Consider the following 17,628-nt stretch of genomic DNA (forward strand, 5'->3'; position numbering starts at 1 on the left):
GAAGAGCTGTGCCAATGCCAGGAGGAAGAGGTTATTGTATGCCCTCCACAGTGATCCAAACTGTCACTGGGATAGGTGAAATGGACAATTCCTTACGAGAACACACCTAGGCAAATACCCATGGGACAACCTTGCAATCCAGTCACTTCAGAACGTAGAAACTCCTTGGGTGTACTTAACACAAGACTCAGTCATAGCTATCATCATCTGTCATGAGCAAGACCACAAGGAGAACAAAATTAATGGAATTATGAGACACTGGGGTACTGCAAAACAGGACTCAATGTGACATTTTGGGATGGACATTTTGGCTACTAGTGACAATGACAGGGCCTTTGGTTCTGAACCTAATGGTTAGTTAGTAGGTTGAGGGAGAGGGGCAGGAGAAGGGGGGAGGGGAGTGGAGGGGGTCAAAGAGTGAGGTCATCGATCATACGATGTAAGATGGCAGAAAATGAGGGAGGAGCAACACAAACAGTACAGTTCAGCCGATGAATTGGGAAAATGGGCAAACAAAGAGGCAACAAGAAGATCAGGGCTGCAGGAAGAGTAGAGAACAGGAGGGAGGGACGAAGAGAGTGTGAGAACAGGGGCACCCCAGGGGTGTTGGGGTGTCAGCATCCCAATACCATATCACGATCATGACAGAACGGAACAACACCAGGGGAAGAAGGCACAAGAAAAAAGGAAACAAAACAGTACAAATGACTAGACAAAACATAGGGGATAAAGGTGGGGGGGGGGACCTGACCGGCACGGAGACAAGGCCAAAGGCCTCCCAACCAACACCAATGCTAACCGAGGCACTCTGATTCCAGTAGGAAATTCAGGTACTTCAATCTGGGACGACAAACCACTTTTGCTAAGAGAACTGAGGACCAACATAACCATTCGAGTGTCATCCGCTAACACCCAGGACAAGAAAGGTGAAAAGGCATATTGAGTGTGAAGGCCAAAAGGCAGGGGCAGGCCAGCAAAATATGGATCACCATGAGGGAAGGGGAGGGAGGGGGGTGTTAAAATTCATTATGGAGTAAAAAACCTTGGGTCAACCTGGTATGGCTGATTAGAAGATGGTAGATTCCCACAGGGAGAGGTGGAGCGAAGAATACATGAAATTTATTAGCCAAGGGCGTGGCCCCCCGAAAGTCTGACCACAACTGATCAAAAAGGAATCGGATGTAAAAGTGCAAATCCACCCCTAGAGGGATCACAGAGAATAGGGGGTAGATGGTTGTCCCCCAGCCAGACAATTGGAAAGCTCATTAACAGGGATACCCACATGGCTGGAAACTCAAAAGAAAACAACCAAACTAACAGCATAGTCAAAATATGTGAGAAGATAGCAAATGGCAGAGAGCAAGAGGTGACAGGAAAAACACAAGGTGACAGCTTGAATGCCACTCATAGAGTCCATACACAACAAAACTTGAGTAAGGGATGACTGTTTATAGAGTAGTGAAGGCATATCCCATGTGATTGGCAGATTTAGAGCCATCAGTATAATAGCATCCTGAAACACCCCCTAGAGCAGGAGGGACAAACAAGAAACACCATTGGAGTGATGGAGACTTTTGGACACCACAAGAGACCCTACTGAATCTGGGACCAAGGAACTAACGAAAGGGGTGCTCGGGAGAGAACATGGAGTACAGAACAAGAGAAAAGATGGAAATAGCGGCTGAGAGAACCAAGGCGGACCCAAACCAGTAAACCCACCAGTGGGCAGAAAACGGCCTGGGTATGCTCCAAAGATGGAAAAAGAATAGAATTGGAGGAGTCAGCAGGGAAAGAGCAACGGCACAGGAAACCAGGAGCTGGGACCAACAAAATGGAAGGGGGAGGGGGACACCAGTGTCAACCAGAAGACTATTGATAGGGCTAACGCAAAAGGCACTGGCGGCCAAACGGTTACTATGAATGGTGGACCAGGTTCAAGAGAAGCAATGGGATAGAAGCAGCTGAGCAATAAACTTGACAACCACAGTCCAGACAGGACAGAACTAAGGCCCGATACAGGCAAGAAGAGTCAAACGATACACGCCATGAGAGGTGTGGGCAAGGAAGTGAAGGGCATTGAGTTTACAGAAACACCAATCTTCAGAAGGAGGAGATGGGGGCAACCAAGTAAACATGTTGTCAAAAAGAAGAACCAAGAAATGGAAGTGGTGGACCACCTGGCTTTGGGCATCAAGACAGAGCTCCAGATCATGATGTACAGACTGAGCGAGGTGGCACAATGGTTAGCACACTGGATTCACATTTGAGAATTTGATGATTCAAATCCCATCTGGCCTTCCAGATTTAGATTTTCTGTGATTTCACTAAACTGCTCATGGCAAATGCCAGGATGGTTCCTTTGACAAGGACAAGGCCAATTTTCTTCCCCAGACGGAATTGAAAATTATGTGTAAGCATTTATGTGGAAGTGTGCTCCTTGGCACCCGGAAGCTGTTGCCCCACACTGAGTGGGAACTAGCCCAGATACAGAGACCATTCACATACAGACTAGTGGTGACCAACGGTCCAAAAGAGGTCACAAGTCCATTAATAATGATGGACGGCAGGATATACCGCTGTAAAGCTTCACTTCACACCGATACACCATTATCTTAGTTTTCTCCAGGAGGGTAAACCCTCAAATGCCAGAGTAAAGGCACCGATACTGATGTGATTGTTCTTAAGGACTCCTTGAACTATGTTCAAAGGCTGGTGAGGAGTAATAGACACGAGGATGTTGCCAAGATGGTCATAAGCATGAAGAGCAGCAGATTGGGCAGCAGAAGTAGTTTTGATTAACAGCAAACCTGACCACATCTTACTCAGAGAGTCCACTTTACCAAATTTGTCTTCAATAGGTTCCACACAAAACAATAGCTTGGTGGCGGTGAAAGTGTCCCCATCAGTCCTGGTGCAGACCAGTTAGTGGGGAAAGGGTTTCACTCAAAGTCTCCCAGCCTGGACCTCCTCCCAGGGTGTAGCCAGGGAAGGGAAGGCCACAGGATCATAAGAAGCAGTATTAAAAGCTCCACTGCCAACTTAAGAGAAGTCCATAGAAGAATTGACAGTTTTCTGAAGCTTAATGTGTTACATACAAGAAACGTCCACCTAATACCACTCACTCTGATCAGGGGCTCTCTCCTTGGTTGCCACCCAGCCATAGCAAGGGCCGTCTGGCACGACACCCACTGCTGGAAGTTCCAATGCTCCAGAGTGACAAGCAACCACTCCTGCACACACAGGGAGGTAACAACTCAGGTATCAGAAGTGTAGTCACTGTGTTGTCAGGGGATTCAACCAAAGAGTACATAACCACACCACTTGCTACCATGCTGACTATAGTGTTAAAGGACAACGGAGTCCAGGAAAAGATGGAAGAGGTGTTAAGGCTGCATGCCGAAGACACTAAGTAAGGTGTTATTCCTCAGCTGGCTCACATTATGGAGAAAAATTTAGGAGAGGTGGTCAAACCCCAAAAGAAGACCAAAAACGCCAAAAAGGAAAGGTGAAAAAGAAAAAGCAAGAGAAACAAAAACAGATGGATAGTCAACTGATGTAAATAAGGACTCGGAGAGAGGGAAAGGAGGGGACAGAGGGGAAGGAACAAGGACGTAGAGGGTGGGGCACAGGGAAAGAGATGCAACCCAGGGAGGAAGAATGGGCGAGGGGCCCTGTGTGCACCGTGGAAAATCTCCACAAAAGAGCCGTGAGGCCCCCCAGGAGGGTCTCTGAACATAATGTACTCTATGCTGTACATACCCAATAACCCTTTCAAAATTCTGCCAGCAAAGAATCTAACATACCTGAATGCTACTGCTGATCCTGCCACACTTAATTCCCTCAGCAAGCTGTCAACAGCACAGGATGGGCAAATGAGGGCAGAACAGTCATTTCAGCATGCTCAATAAAACTGCAGAGGGTGCCACCAATGAGTCATAGTAATCAGAATTTCAACTTCAGAAACTGTCATAATCTCTGTAATCACTTGTGTGGCCTGTCTCCATCACTAGTGAGTAGCCATCCACCACCTGTTCTCCCAGTCCGTTACCTTCCAAACCAATGGACTGACCACAAAGTTTAACCAAAGTGATGAAACATTCCAGGTGTACCAGTTGCAGAACACCACATGATGGAGTGTATGGGCAAGAAGAACAGACAATGGATAAAGTGTAAAAAGTGGCATGGGAAACAGTGCACCACAGGGGCACAGGAAAACTGTAGGCGCAGCAGTACCATACGTTTTAATAGTTCACAAGCTCAGGAGCAGCCTGGAATTTGGAGAATAGAACTCTCCGAAGGGGTAAGTAGCACTGTGGCCTGAGCTTCACGCAGGCCTTCATAACCATCTAAGAGTTATACAGGCCAGCTGCTAAGGAAATCTGCAGCTGGGCACTGTGAAAACACTGGCACAGCACCCTACAATGCGAAATTCTGCTGTAATTGGTTGACTGCTGTGCTACATTGTGTAAAAAAAGCGTTTCCACAGCCACAATTATAACATTGGAGGGAGAATAAGTGCTCACAGCCCAGCCAGTAGTAGCATTCCTTCAGCATCATGCGTTTGACCAGCACACTCCATGCCTGTCATTAGTTAAATGTATGGCTCAGCTACTCCATTCTCTTCAAGCAGTATCACCAACTAAGTGAAGCCACTGATCTATGAACCCTCAGCTCATCTTAATAGTTACAGCCTTTCAACTGGATCCACTGATGTGAAGCCACCCAGTGGGTGCTATCGCCCATTGCTCGAGCCAGTCTCCAAGGATCCTAGGTTCAACATGGGACCAGCATGGTTTCCACCAGTGTCACAAAGTGCCAGCAATACTTGATGCTGCGTGGCTTGGCATTATGTCACCACTTTTTTCTTCAGCAATTTTTGCCCTTACAGTCCTTGTTTCCTATTGCTATGTACTCATTTGGCATCACAAAACCATTCACATATCTAACAAAGTGTAAGTAAATTATTTCAAACAGAAGAAAAAGGGAAAATTTTGTCATTCTGCACTGCTTCCCAATTTTCTTCAGCCAGTACAAGTATAGACATATGAAAATGTGTTAGCTTGTTTGGTATCTTTTTGAGTTAATCCATATTCCCAATGTGTGTACCACAGATTGCACTCATCCACAACTACATATTATTGATCCCACACTATCATTACAGTCCTGCATCAAGCCACTGCTGTTATCACTTGGTAAAACCACATCTATAATTTCATTGTGAGGTTCAGAGCTTCTGTTTTGTAAGTTGGGTCACTTATAAGGCTATGATTTCTAAGTCTGGATGTAATGATTTCTAAGTCTGGATGTAATCCAGATATCTTCCGTTTCTATCATGGGTCAAATCATTTCTTTAGTGCTTCACCTGCCTATAGTCTCTGCTGTCCTCTTATATGCTGCTGCTGCTCATCCTCCACCTCCACCAAGGCAATGAGTCTTCCACTTTTCTACATGTATCTGTCTCTTGCCTGATAGGAACATTTCATTTCAGTTCCCATGTTTACCTGGCTCTTGTTTCTCTGTGGACTAATTTTTCATGTACAGAAGGGAACAAACAGTCAATTCCATGTTTCAAGCAGCACAGTTAGTTGACTCTCTTGAATGGTATAAAACAGGTGAAGTTCCACCAAGGAAGGTGAAGATCACTGAGTCCACAAAGAAGATCATGCCAACAATCTTCTGGGATTCCAGAGGAATTCTCTTAGTTGATTTCAAAGTACGAAATACCACTATGAATGCACAATACTATGCTTCACTTCTGCACAAATTACACAACTCCATCAAACTAAAGAGGCGAAGAAGATTGTCACATGGTGTTTGTCTTCTCCACAACAACGTGCCAGTGCACATGGCAGCAATTGTGAAGGCTGCAGTAAAGGAATGTGGCTTCCAAGAGACTGACCACCCATCCTATAGTCCATATCTTGTCCCAAGTGACTACCATCTGTTCTCCAAACTGAAGGAAGATCTTCGAGGATGGAAATTTGATGATGACAAAGTGAAAGCTACGACATTTTGCCGAGAAAGAATCAGATTACCTTCCGAAAGGCAAATAATTGTGAATTCACAGATGTGAAAAGTGTACTGAAATAAAAGATGATTCCATTGAAAAATAGCATCATTGTTTTATTTTGACAACTTTAAAAACATAGTCAGGCTGGAAACCTTTGGAACCTACCTTGGACATGGGGTTATTTTTATGAGACTGACAACAGTGGAACACTGTAGAAACGCAAACTCAGAAGCGCAAGAGTGTGTGTGCATGCGCACACATGTGCTTGCGTGCGCGTACACACACACACACACACACACACACACACACACACACACAGTTTCTCAGCTGACAACTTTCTCCCAGCCTGACTGGGGTGTGAGGAAAAAAGGAGTAGGGAGGGAAACAAAGTGATATGCGAGTGAGGGGTATCTGAAGGTTGGCAGGGAGCAGCATACTGGAAAGCAGACAAGAATGTGCAACCAGTGAGCTTGCATTGGTACAGGCAGGGGGAAGTCCATGTGGCACTCGATGAAAGGGAGGAGTGGTTGGAAGGTAGGAGAGGGGGGGGGGGGGGGGGCTAGATCAGAAGAAGATGGAAATTACATGTTATGGGACCAATGCTACTAGAGACTGAAGCCAAAAGATTTGTAAGATTGAAGATGTGTTGTAAGGACAATTCCTATCTGGTTAATTTAGAGAAGGTGGAACTGCAGTGTAAAGGGGCAGAGAGGATCCAGATCGTAAGGGTTGTGAAACAGTCATTTAAGTTGAGCTGCTTTTACCACTGAGAGGTCAACAGTCTGCTCTTGGACTCAAGTTATGTAGTGGTCAAACATTCTGGTAGACAGCTGGCTGGTGGTTACGCTCACGTGAAACATTGTGCAAAAGTTACAGCAGAGCTGTCATTACACCATGGAATCTCTCTTTGAGAGAGTTGGGAAGAATTGTAGGAAAGACATTCCTTATTTCTGAGCACAAAGAAAAGATATTCCTTATTTCTGAGCATGAAGAAAAGATATTCCTTATTTCTGAGCACAATGATAGGTAGTCGAAGCACTGGTGACGGACATGATTAAGATGTAGATGTAGCATCTGGAGACGATGGAGACCAATCATGTGGAAAAGACTGTTGATACAATTACTAACAAACGGCAGTGGTACTAATTATTGGATAGGACTTGCTACATCCTGACCTATGCTATCCTGCTATGTATCACACAACACTATTTGATCCCATTTCCTGCACATGTTAAATTTTGTTAGGATAGCACTTCAGGTATCTCTAAACTGCTGCCCCTATACTATAAATCCTGCCAGTTTTCCCACTTATGCAATATACCAATTAGATGTTCAGTTATCCACCAAATGGAACTTGCCACTTGTAGAATGGTCCCGTGTATAAGTTCCACAGGTATTTCACGTCTTCTACTCTTGTTCATGCTTGCATAGCCCACTTCTTCAAATGTGTCTATCATAATTTTGATGTGTTTAATATAACATTTTACCCTCTCCCCTCCAAGTTCCACACAGTGAGCAATATGAGGTACAATTTACATGTGGATACAATTAGCTATGATGATACTGGTTCACTATGAGTTCTTTGGTTCATAAAAGTTAGCATATCTGATCATGCAAGAACATTCATTAACTTTGGCATTCACTACAGCAGAAATTTACAACCATTACAGCAAGGTCTGTTGCTCACAGTCACTTGTGAAAAGTGACAGCTAGCAAGCCTGTTTAAATAGTAACTCACAGCACTTCTGTCACTTGTTGGTGACTATTCAGAAGATACAGTTTTTTGCTATCAATTAGAATCCTGGGTATTTCTATGCAAGCCAGACTACCATACAAGCAATAGTTTGTATGTTATCTTTTGCTCAACTTGGTATTTTAGTATAAAACCCATGACTACTATTAATGTAATATACCAATGAAGTATCCTATTATCCATATAAGAGAATAAATCATTCCGTTAACAGCTAGTTAAATTCTGTGATAGTAGAAACACTGATGAAACATTTAAGTTAAGTCCGCACAAAAAAATTTTATGAAGTTTAGTTTAGTTTTAGAATTTGGTTTATCACAAAAAACTAAAATAAGGAAACTTATGATGGCTATTATTTAAAATAAAGTGTCAAGTCTTCTTACCTTTATTCGGCCAGTGGTCAACAAATATTGTGCCATACTTTTCACCATCACATCAAAAAAGAAACTTGAATGATGCATAAATTTATTGACAACAAGGAAATCTGTATTTGCAGGACGTAAAAGAGTTGGTAAATGTCTACTCATTTCTTCATGGACTGTGGTTGATGACTGCACAGTAGGAGGCACAAAAACAAACTGAAAGATAGGGATTTGCAGTGTGAGTATATAATAAACACATACTTTAACGATGTGAGACATACATTCTAACATTTCTGAAGCCAGGTGTTACTCTCACATTAATTTCCTATAATCTATACAAATAATATAATTATGAAAGCAAATCTGTCTATTACATTTTCATGATTAAACGGCTGAACCAATTTCAATTCAATTTGGTATGGAGAATGTAGGCTACTTTATAAAGCATGCAGCACAAGAAATTTATGGTGAAGAATATAATGCAAATTATGAAAACATATTTATTCTTTGAAAAATGTGTTTACACTTTGACTTTTCAAATTCATCTTGCTTTTATTGTTCGGTATGTTCTACACTTTTATTGGATGGTTGGTATGTTCTATGTACCCCCATGGACCTTTGCCGTAGGTGGGGTGGCTTGAATGCCTCAGCAATACAGATAGCCATACCATTGGTACAACTACAACGGAGGAGTACCTGTTGAGAGGCCACACAAACATGATGTTCCTGAGGTGGAGCAACAACCTTTTCAGTCATTGCAAGGGCAACAGTCTGGATGATTGACCTATCTGCCCTTGTAATATCAGCCAAAACGGCCTTGCTGTGCTGGCATTGCAAATGGCTGAAAGCAAGGGGAGACTACATGCAGCTCTACCGTATGGTTAAATGATAGTGGTGTCCTCTTGGGTAAAATATTCTGGAGGTAAAATAGTCCCTATTCGGATCTCCAGGTGTGGACTACTCAGGAGGATGTCGTCTTCAGGAGAAACAAAACTGGTATTCTAGGGATCAGACTGTGGAATGTTAGATCTCTTAATCAGGCAGGTAGATTAGTAGATTTAAAAAGGGAAATGGATAGGCTGAAGTTAGACATAGTGGGATTTAGTGAAGCTCCATAGTAGGACGAACAGGACTTCTGCTCAAGTGAATAACAGGGTTATAAATAAATGTTCAAATATGGGTAATGCACTAGTGGGTTTAATAATGAATAAGAAAATAGGAATGTGGATATGCTACTATTAATAGCATAGTGTATGCATTATCATAGCCAAGATAGACATGAAGCCAATGCCTACCACAGTAGTAAAGGTTTCAGACGATGAAGAGATTGAAGAAATGTATGATGAGATAAAAAGAAATTATTCAGATAGTTAAAGAAGACAAAAATTTAACCCTGAGGTGCATGAATTTCACTGCAGTGGACAACTTTTAATGGTCAATTCTCTGGCGTTTTCAATCAGTCATGAAATTGAAAATGCATGCAGGACACAACACCAGTAGGGAGAGCCCACTGCAGTGAACTGTATGCATTTGCAGCCTCAGGACTGATTGAAAATGCCAAAGAAACGACCATTAACAGCTGTCCACTGTAGTGGATGCTATGCGCCACAGGCTTAATTGTGATGGGGGACTGGCATTCGATAGCATGAAAAGGAAGAGAAGGAAAATAGCACATGAATATGGGCTGGCGGAAAGGAATGAAAGAGGACGCACTCAGCTAGAATGTTGCACCGAGTATAATTTAATCATTGCTAACATTTGGTTTTTATTTATTTATTTATTTATTTATTGTTCAGCTAATTCAATCTATACAAGATGCAGCGTCTTTAAATTATTAAATACATTTTTGAGAGGTGTTTCCATGCATCTCTCTATGCTGCTGTCTTCTGCCAGTTGAAGTCTGCAACTTCCCTGAGTTTCTTATCCCAGCAATCAGGTGGTCTCCCTGGTGGTCTTCCTTTTTCTCTGGGACTACGCTCTAAATCTGATTTTGTCCATCTTCCATCTTTTGTTCGTTCAGTATGTCCTGCCCACCGCCATTTTAGAGTCTTAACACATTCTATAATATCTTTTACTCCTGTTATTGTTCATATGTCTTCACTTTTCTGTCCATCTTTCTTAATGAGACCTAACATTGACCTTTCCATAGCTCTCTGAGCAGTTCTAAGTTTCCCTTTGAAAAATTTATTTAAATTCCAAGTTGGAAAAAAGTAGGAAATTAAGGAGATGGGACCTGGACAACTTCAAAAAACTAGAGGTTGTGGAGAGTTCAGAAGGATCCTTATGCAGCAGTTGAGTAGAACAAGGGAAAAGAATGCAGTAGAAGGTAAATGGGTAGCTTTAAGAGATGAAATAGTGAAGGCAGCAGAGGTTCAGACAGCTAAAAAGATGAGGCCTAGTAGAAATACTTGGATAACACAAGAGATATTGAATTTAATTAATGAAAGGAGGAAATTTAAAATCACAGTAAATGAAGTAGGTGAAAGGGAATACAAATGTTTAAAAAATGAGATTGACAACAAATGCAAAAATGCTAAGCAGGAATGACTAGAGAAAAAATGTGTGGATTTAGAAGCATATTTCACTAGGGGCAAGAGAGATACTGCCTACAGATAAATTAATGATGCCTTTGGTGAAAAGAGAAGCAGCTGTACAAATATGAAGAGCTCAGATGGTAAACCAGTCCTAAGCAAAGAAGAGAAAGCTGAAAGATGGAAGGAGTACACAGCAGGTCTATACAAGGGAGATGAACTTGAAAGCAATATTATAGAAAGGAAAGTGGAAGTAGGTGAAGAAGAGATGGGAGAATTTGACAAATCTCCAAAAGATCTACATCGAAACAAGGCCCTCGAGGTAGACGATATTCAGTCAAAACTACTGATAGCCTTGGGAGAGCTAGGCATGGCAAAACTCTTCCATCCGGTGTGCAAGATGCATAAGACACACGAAATACCATCAGCCTTCAAGAAGATGTAGTAAATCTAATTCCAAAAAAATCAGTTGCTGACGTGTGGTTGGTTGGTTGGTCTTGGGGTTTGATGGGGGCTAAACATCAAGGTCATCAGTCCTCTGTTCCAAGCAGACATACTTGTAAAAGGCCTATACAGTAAAAGCGTAACCTCGGCACCCAGAGGGAGGGAACACCAAGGGGTACAGAGCTAAAATGAACACTGCAATAACACAAAACAGAGGACACTTAAAAGGAGCAGAGCAAATAGTTGACTAGAGTAAAACAGACTACAGTGGTTGATGGATCAGGTAAAACGTCAACCACTCAACTGCAAACGAAGAAGCTCCAGCTGAAAAGCATTGATAGAGGTACCAACACAACTTGTTACCATAAAAGACACTATTTTGGTATCCACATCACAATTAAAAGTTACTGGAGCGGGTGTAGCCTGAGAAATCGTGCGAGAGTGCCCACACTAGAGCAAGTGATAAAACCCAGCTGCACGGATAAAATGTGAAACTGAGTCAGCTATAGAGCCATCATCACCTAGAATTAAATTAAGTGCAGCTGGTAAATTAAAGGACTGCCGCAAGGGGGCTAAAAGGGGGCAGTCCGTCAGAAGATGGACCACTGTCAGCTCTGCATTACAGCAACACTTGGACGGGTTCTCACGACATAGGAGATAGCTGTGGGTCAACCGCGTATGTCCAATTCAGAGACGGCAGAGAACAACTGAGACACTAAGCGTGCCCCTCAAGGATGAGTTCCATACGGCTGTGGACGACCTGACCATGCGGAGCTTATTTGGCGTGTTCAAGACAGACCATTCAGAGTTCTAGACATCACAGACCTTACAATGTAGGGCTGACCGGAGGTCTCTTTCCACGAGACCAAGCTCCAGGAGTGGCGAAGTGGTGGCCTGCTTGGCCAACCGATCAATACGTTCGTTTCCTGGAATGCCGATGTGGCCCGGGGTCCACAGAAACATCGCTGAACGACCACACTCAACGAGAGCAAAAACAGCATCTTGACTACCGCGCACCAAAGGGTCACGAGAAAAACACTGGTCGAGTGCTTGTAATCCACTCAGGGAGTCACTGCATATGACAAATGACTCCCCAGGGCAGGAGGAAAGGTGAGCGAGTACACAATAAAGAGCAACCAATTCTGCAGTGAAAACACTGCTCCCACAAGGCAGGGAATGCTGGTCAACGTAGTCGCTGTGGATGAAAGCAAACCCAATGCGACCATTGATCACAGAACCATCAGTGTAGAGTACATCTGCATTGCGAAACGAGGCAAGAGCCAGGAATTGGTGATAAAGACTGGGAGGTGGAAAGGAGGACTTGGAGTCGCAGGACAAATCCAAGCAAAGCCGCAAGCGAGGGAGGGACCAAGGAGGGGTAGAAGAAGAGGGCCGGAAGGATGGAGGAAGGGGAAAGGACTCGAGTGACAAGTGAAGGGAACGAATGCGGATCGCGACTGGGAGACCCGACCTGGGCCACCGTCGTGGGGAGGGGAGTGCAGAAGATGGATAAAGGAGCCTGCGGTTTGGGTGGTCGGGTGAGGCATGGACATGGGCGATGTATGATGCAAGCAACTGTTGTCAGCGGAATCGTAGGGGAGGGATTCCAGCTTCTACAAGAAGGCTAGTCACTGGACTAGTGTGGAAGGCATCTGTCACCAGTCTGACGCCACAATGGAGAATCGGGTCGAGGATCTGCAACGTTGAAGGTGCTGCTGAGTCGTACACCACGCTCCCGTAGTCGATACGGGACTGGACTAAGGCCTTATGGAGCAATAGGAGGGTTGTTCGTGCAGCCCCCCCCCCCCCCCCCCCTCCCCAAGCGGTATGGCTGAGGCAGCGAAGGATGTTGTTTAAGCTCGCGAAGATGAGGTGTCCAAGTGAGCTGAGCATCAAACAGCATGCCAAGGAAGCGATGCATCTCCTCAATACGAAGGAGTTCATTGGCAAGGTAGAGCTCTGGATGGAGGTGGACCGTTTGACGATGACAGAGATGCATCACTCAGGTCTTAGAGGCTGAGAACTGAAAACCATGGTTGGATGCCCAAAAATGTGTCTTACGGATAGCTCCCTGCAGCCGCCGTTCAGCGACACTGATGCTTGGGGAACTGTAATAAAGACAAAAGTCATCAGCATATAGAGAGGAACACACCGATGAGCCCACTGCAGCTGCAAGACTATTAATTGCCACCAAAAAGAGGGGAACACTGAGAACCGAGCCCTGCAGTACACCGTTCTCCTGAATATGAGCAGAGCTAAAATAAGTGCCAATTCCAACCCGAAAGGAGCAATTGGAGAGAAAACTCCATAGAAAAATCGGAAGTAGACCCCGTAAGCCCCATTCGTGCAGTGTAGGAAGGATATGATGGCACCAGGTGGTATCGTAAGCCTTCTGAAGATCAAAGAAAACAGGAACTAGATGTTCTCGCCGAGTAAAAGCTGTACGAATAGCCAACTCTAGCGAGACTAAATTGTCGATCGCTGAGCAGCCCTGACAGAAGCCCACCTGTTGCTGGGCTAGGAGGCCCCGAGCTTTGAGGATCCACATGAGCCGCCGACTCACCCTCAGTTCCAGGAGTTTGCACATAACATTGGTAAGGCTGATAGGGCAATAGCTATCAACCACCAGCAGATCTGCACCAGGTTTCATCACTGGGATGGTAACGCTATCCTGCCAACGAGTTGGGAAAACGCCCTCCGTCCAGATGCGGTTAAACAGGCGAAGAAACTGGTTGTAAATTTGGTCTGGACCTGGAGAGGTATCGGGGCAAGCTGTAAGGGCACTTTGGAACTCCCATTCACTAAACGGGGCGTTGTATTGTTCCCAACGGTGCGTGAGAAACGACAACTGTGTACACTCAGCCTGCTCTTTAGTGGCGCAGAATTCAGCGCTAGAGCCTGTTGTCGCGGAAATACGAGCAAAGTACTCTGCCAGATGTTCAGCGATGGCGATTGGTCAGTACAAAGTGTACCCTGAAGAGAAAGGCAAGGGACAGATGCATGAGGGCGAAAGCCAAAAATGCGCCAAACCTGCTACCACACCTGAGATGGGGAGGTGTGAGAACCTATGGTGGCAATATATCATTCCCAACAGTCTTGTTTGCTCCGCCGGATTAACCGCCGAGCCCGGGCCCGCAGCCGTTTAAAGGCAACCAGATTCTCTAGGGAAGGATGACGCCGGTGTCGGTGCAGGGCTCACCGGCGGTCCCAGATAGCTTCTGCAATCTCTGGTGTCCACCAAGGGACTGACTTATGCCTTAGGGTACTTGAACAGCAGGGGACAGTTGCCTCGGCAGCAGAAACAATGGCCATAGTGACCTCGTCCTCTGCCAAATCAATGTCACCAGGAAGCGGAGCAATGGCCATAGTAGCTGAGGTGTAGGCTGCCCAATAAGCTCCACGAAGAGACCATCGTGCCAGCTGGTCAGGGGGTTGGAATTGAAGAAGAGAAACCAGGATAGGAAAGTGGTCACTACCACAGAGGTCGTCGTGGACCCTCCAACTGAGGTATGGAAGAAGACCTGGGCTACTAAGAGAAAGGTCAATGGCTGAGTATGTGTCATGAGTCAAGCTAAAATGTGTGGAAGCACCAGTGTTAAGGAGGCAAATGTCCTGCTGCGACAAGACAGCCTCAACGTTCCTACCCTGGCCCAAGATCTGGGCCCCACCCCATAAAGGGTGGTGGGCATTAAAGTCCCCCAAAAGGAGGAATGGCGGGGGGAGCTTGGCGAACAAGGCAGCTAGGTCGGCAAGAGGGACAACCTCATCCAGGGGAAGGTAGAGGGAACAGATGGTAAGCTCCATTCCTGCCCAGATTCTAATAGCCACAGCCTACAGAGCTGTGTGAAGTGGCACTGGTGCACTAGGAACAGTGGCAAGAACATAAACACAGACACCGCCAGACAACCTGTCATATTCTACATCTACATCTACATCTACATCCATACTCCGCAAGCCACCTGAAGGTGTGTGGCGGAGGGTACCCTGAGTACCTCTATCGGTTCTCACTTCTATTCCAGTCTAATATTGTTCGTGGAAAGAACGACTGTCGGTATGCTTCTGTGTGGGCTCTAATCTCTCTGATTTTATCCTCATGGTCTCTTCGCAAGATATACATAGGAGGGAGAAATATACTGCTTGACTCTTCGGTGAAGGTATGTTCTCGAAACTTTAACAAAACCCCGTACCGAGCTACTGAGCATCTCTCCTGCAGAATCTTCCACTGGAGTTTATCTATCATCTCCGTAACGCTTTCACGATTACTAAATAATCCTGTAATGAAGTGCGCTGCTCTCCGTTGGATCTTCTCTCTCTCTCTTCTATCATCCCTATCTGGTACGGATCCCACACTGCTGAGCAGTATTCAAGCAGTGGGCGAACAAGTGTACTGTAACCTACTTCTTTTGTTTTCGGATTGCATTTCCTTAGGATTCTTCCAATGAATCTCAGTCTGGCATCTGCTTTACTGACGATCAACTTTATATGATCATTCCATTTTAAATCATTCCTAATGCGTACTCCCAGATAATTTATGGAATTAACTGCTTCCAGTTGCTGACCTGCTATTTTGTAGCTAAATGATAAGGGATCTATCTTTCTATGTATTCGCAGCACATTACACTTGTCTACATTGAGATCCAATTGCCATTCCCTGCACCATGCTGCAGATCCTCCTGCATTTCAGTACAACCCTCCATCGTTACAACCCCTCGACACACCACAGCATCATTCGCAAAAAGCCTCAGTGAACTTCTGATGTCATCCACCAGGTCATTTATGTATATTGTGAATAGCAACGGTCCTATGACACTCCCCTGCGGCACACCTGTAATCACTCTTACTTCGGAAGACTTCTCTCCATTGAGAATGACACGCTGCGTTCTGTTATCTAGGAACTCTTCAATCCCATCACACAATTGGTCTGATAGTCCATATGCTCTTACTTTGTTCATTAAACGACTGTGGGGAACTGTATCAAATGTCTTGTGGAAGTCAAGAAACACGGCATCTACCTGGGAACCCGTGTCTATGGCCCTCCGAGTCTCGTGGACGAATAGCGCGAGCTGGGTTTCACACAACCGTCTTTTTCAAAACCCATGCTGATTCCTACAGAGTAGATTTCTAGTCTCCAGAAAAGTCATTATACTCTAACATAATACGTGTTCCAAAATTCTACAACTGATCAACGTTAGAGAAATAGGTCTATAGTTCTGCACATCTGTTCGACCTCCCTTCTTGAAAACGGGGATGACCTGTGCCCTTTTCCAATCTTTTGGAACGCTACGCTCTTCTAGAGACCTACGGTACACCGCTGCAAGAAGGGGGGCAAGTTCCTTCGCGTACTCTGTGTAAAATCGAACTGGTATCCCATCAGGTCCAGCGGCCTTTGCTCTTTTGAGTGATTTTAACTGCTTTTCTATCCCTCTGTCGTCTATTTCGATATCTACCATTTTGTCATCTGTGCGACAATCTAGAGAAGGAACTACAGTGCAGTCTTCCTCTGTGAAACAGCTGTGGAAAAAGACGTTTAGTATTTCGGCCTTTAGCCTGTCATCCTCTGTTTCAGTACCATTTTGGTCACACAGTGTCTGGACATTTTGTTTTGATCCACCTACCGCTTGACATAAGACCAAAATTTCTTAGGATTTTCTGCCAAGTCAGTACATAGAAATTTAATTTCGAATTCATTGAACGCCTCTCGCATAGCCCTCCTCACACTACATTTCGCTTTGCATAATTTTTGTTTGTCTGCAAGGCTTTGGCTATGTTTATGTTTGCTGTGAAGTTCCCTTTGCTTCCACAGCAGTTTTCTAACTCGGTTGTTACCATGGTGGCTCTTTTCCATCTCTTACGATCTTGCTTGGCACATACTCATCAAACACATATTGTACGATGGTTTTGAACTTTGTCCACTGATCCTCAACACTATCTGTACTTGAGATAAAACTTTTGTGTTGAGCCGTCAGGTACTCAGTAATCTGCTTTTTGTCACTTTTGCTAAACAGAAAAATCTTCCTACTTTTTTAATATTTCTATTTACGGCTGAAATCATCGATGCAGTAACCGCTTTATGATCACTGATTCCCTGTTCTGAGTTAACTGTTTCAAATAGTTCGGGTTTGTTTGTCACCAGAAGGTCTAATATGTTATCGCCACGAGTTGGTTCTCTGTTTAACTGCTCAAGGTAGTTTTCAGATAAAGCACTTTAAAAAAATTCACTGGATTCTTTGTCCCTGCCACCTGTTATGAACGTTTGAGTCTCCCAGTCTATATCCGGCAAATTAAAATCTCCACCCAGAACTATAACATGGTGGGGAAATCTACTCGAAATATTTTCCAAATTATCCTTCAGGTGCTCAGCCACAACAGCTGCTGACCCCAGGGGCTTATAGAGACATCCAATTACCATGTCTGAGCCTGCTTTAACTGTGACCTTCACCCAAATCATTTCACATTTCGGATCTCCATCAATTTCCTTTGATACTATTGCACTTCTTATCGCTATAAACACGCCTCTCCCTTCACTGTCCA

General features: G+C 44.5%; 1 protein-coding gene across 1 annotated transcript in view; it reads right to left on the reverse strand.

The window, feature by feature from the left end:
* Nucleotides 1-17,628, reverse strand: part of LOC126483634 (dedicator of cytokinesis protein 9) — a 344,753-nt gene that overhangs the window by 143,640 nt on the left and 183,485 nt on the right. The window contains exon 19 of the mRNA XM_050106687.1: nucleotides 8,144-8,338. Coding sequence (XP_049962644.1) covers nucleotides 8,144-8,338 — 195 coding nt within the window. The remainder of the gene's footprint in view (nucleotides 1-8,143; nucleotides 8,339-17,628) is intronic.

Source organism: Schistocerca serialis, chromosome 6, assembly GCF_023864345.2.
Source record: "Schistocerca serialis cubense isolate TAMUIC-IGC-003099 chromosome 6, iqSchSeri2.2, whole genome shotgun sequence".
Lineage (NCBI taxonomy): Eukaryota > Metazoa > Arthropoda > Insecta > Orthoptera > Acrididae > Schistocerca > Schistocerca serialis.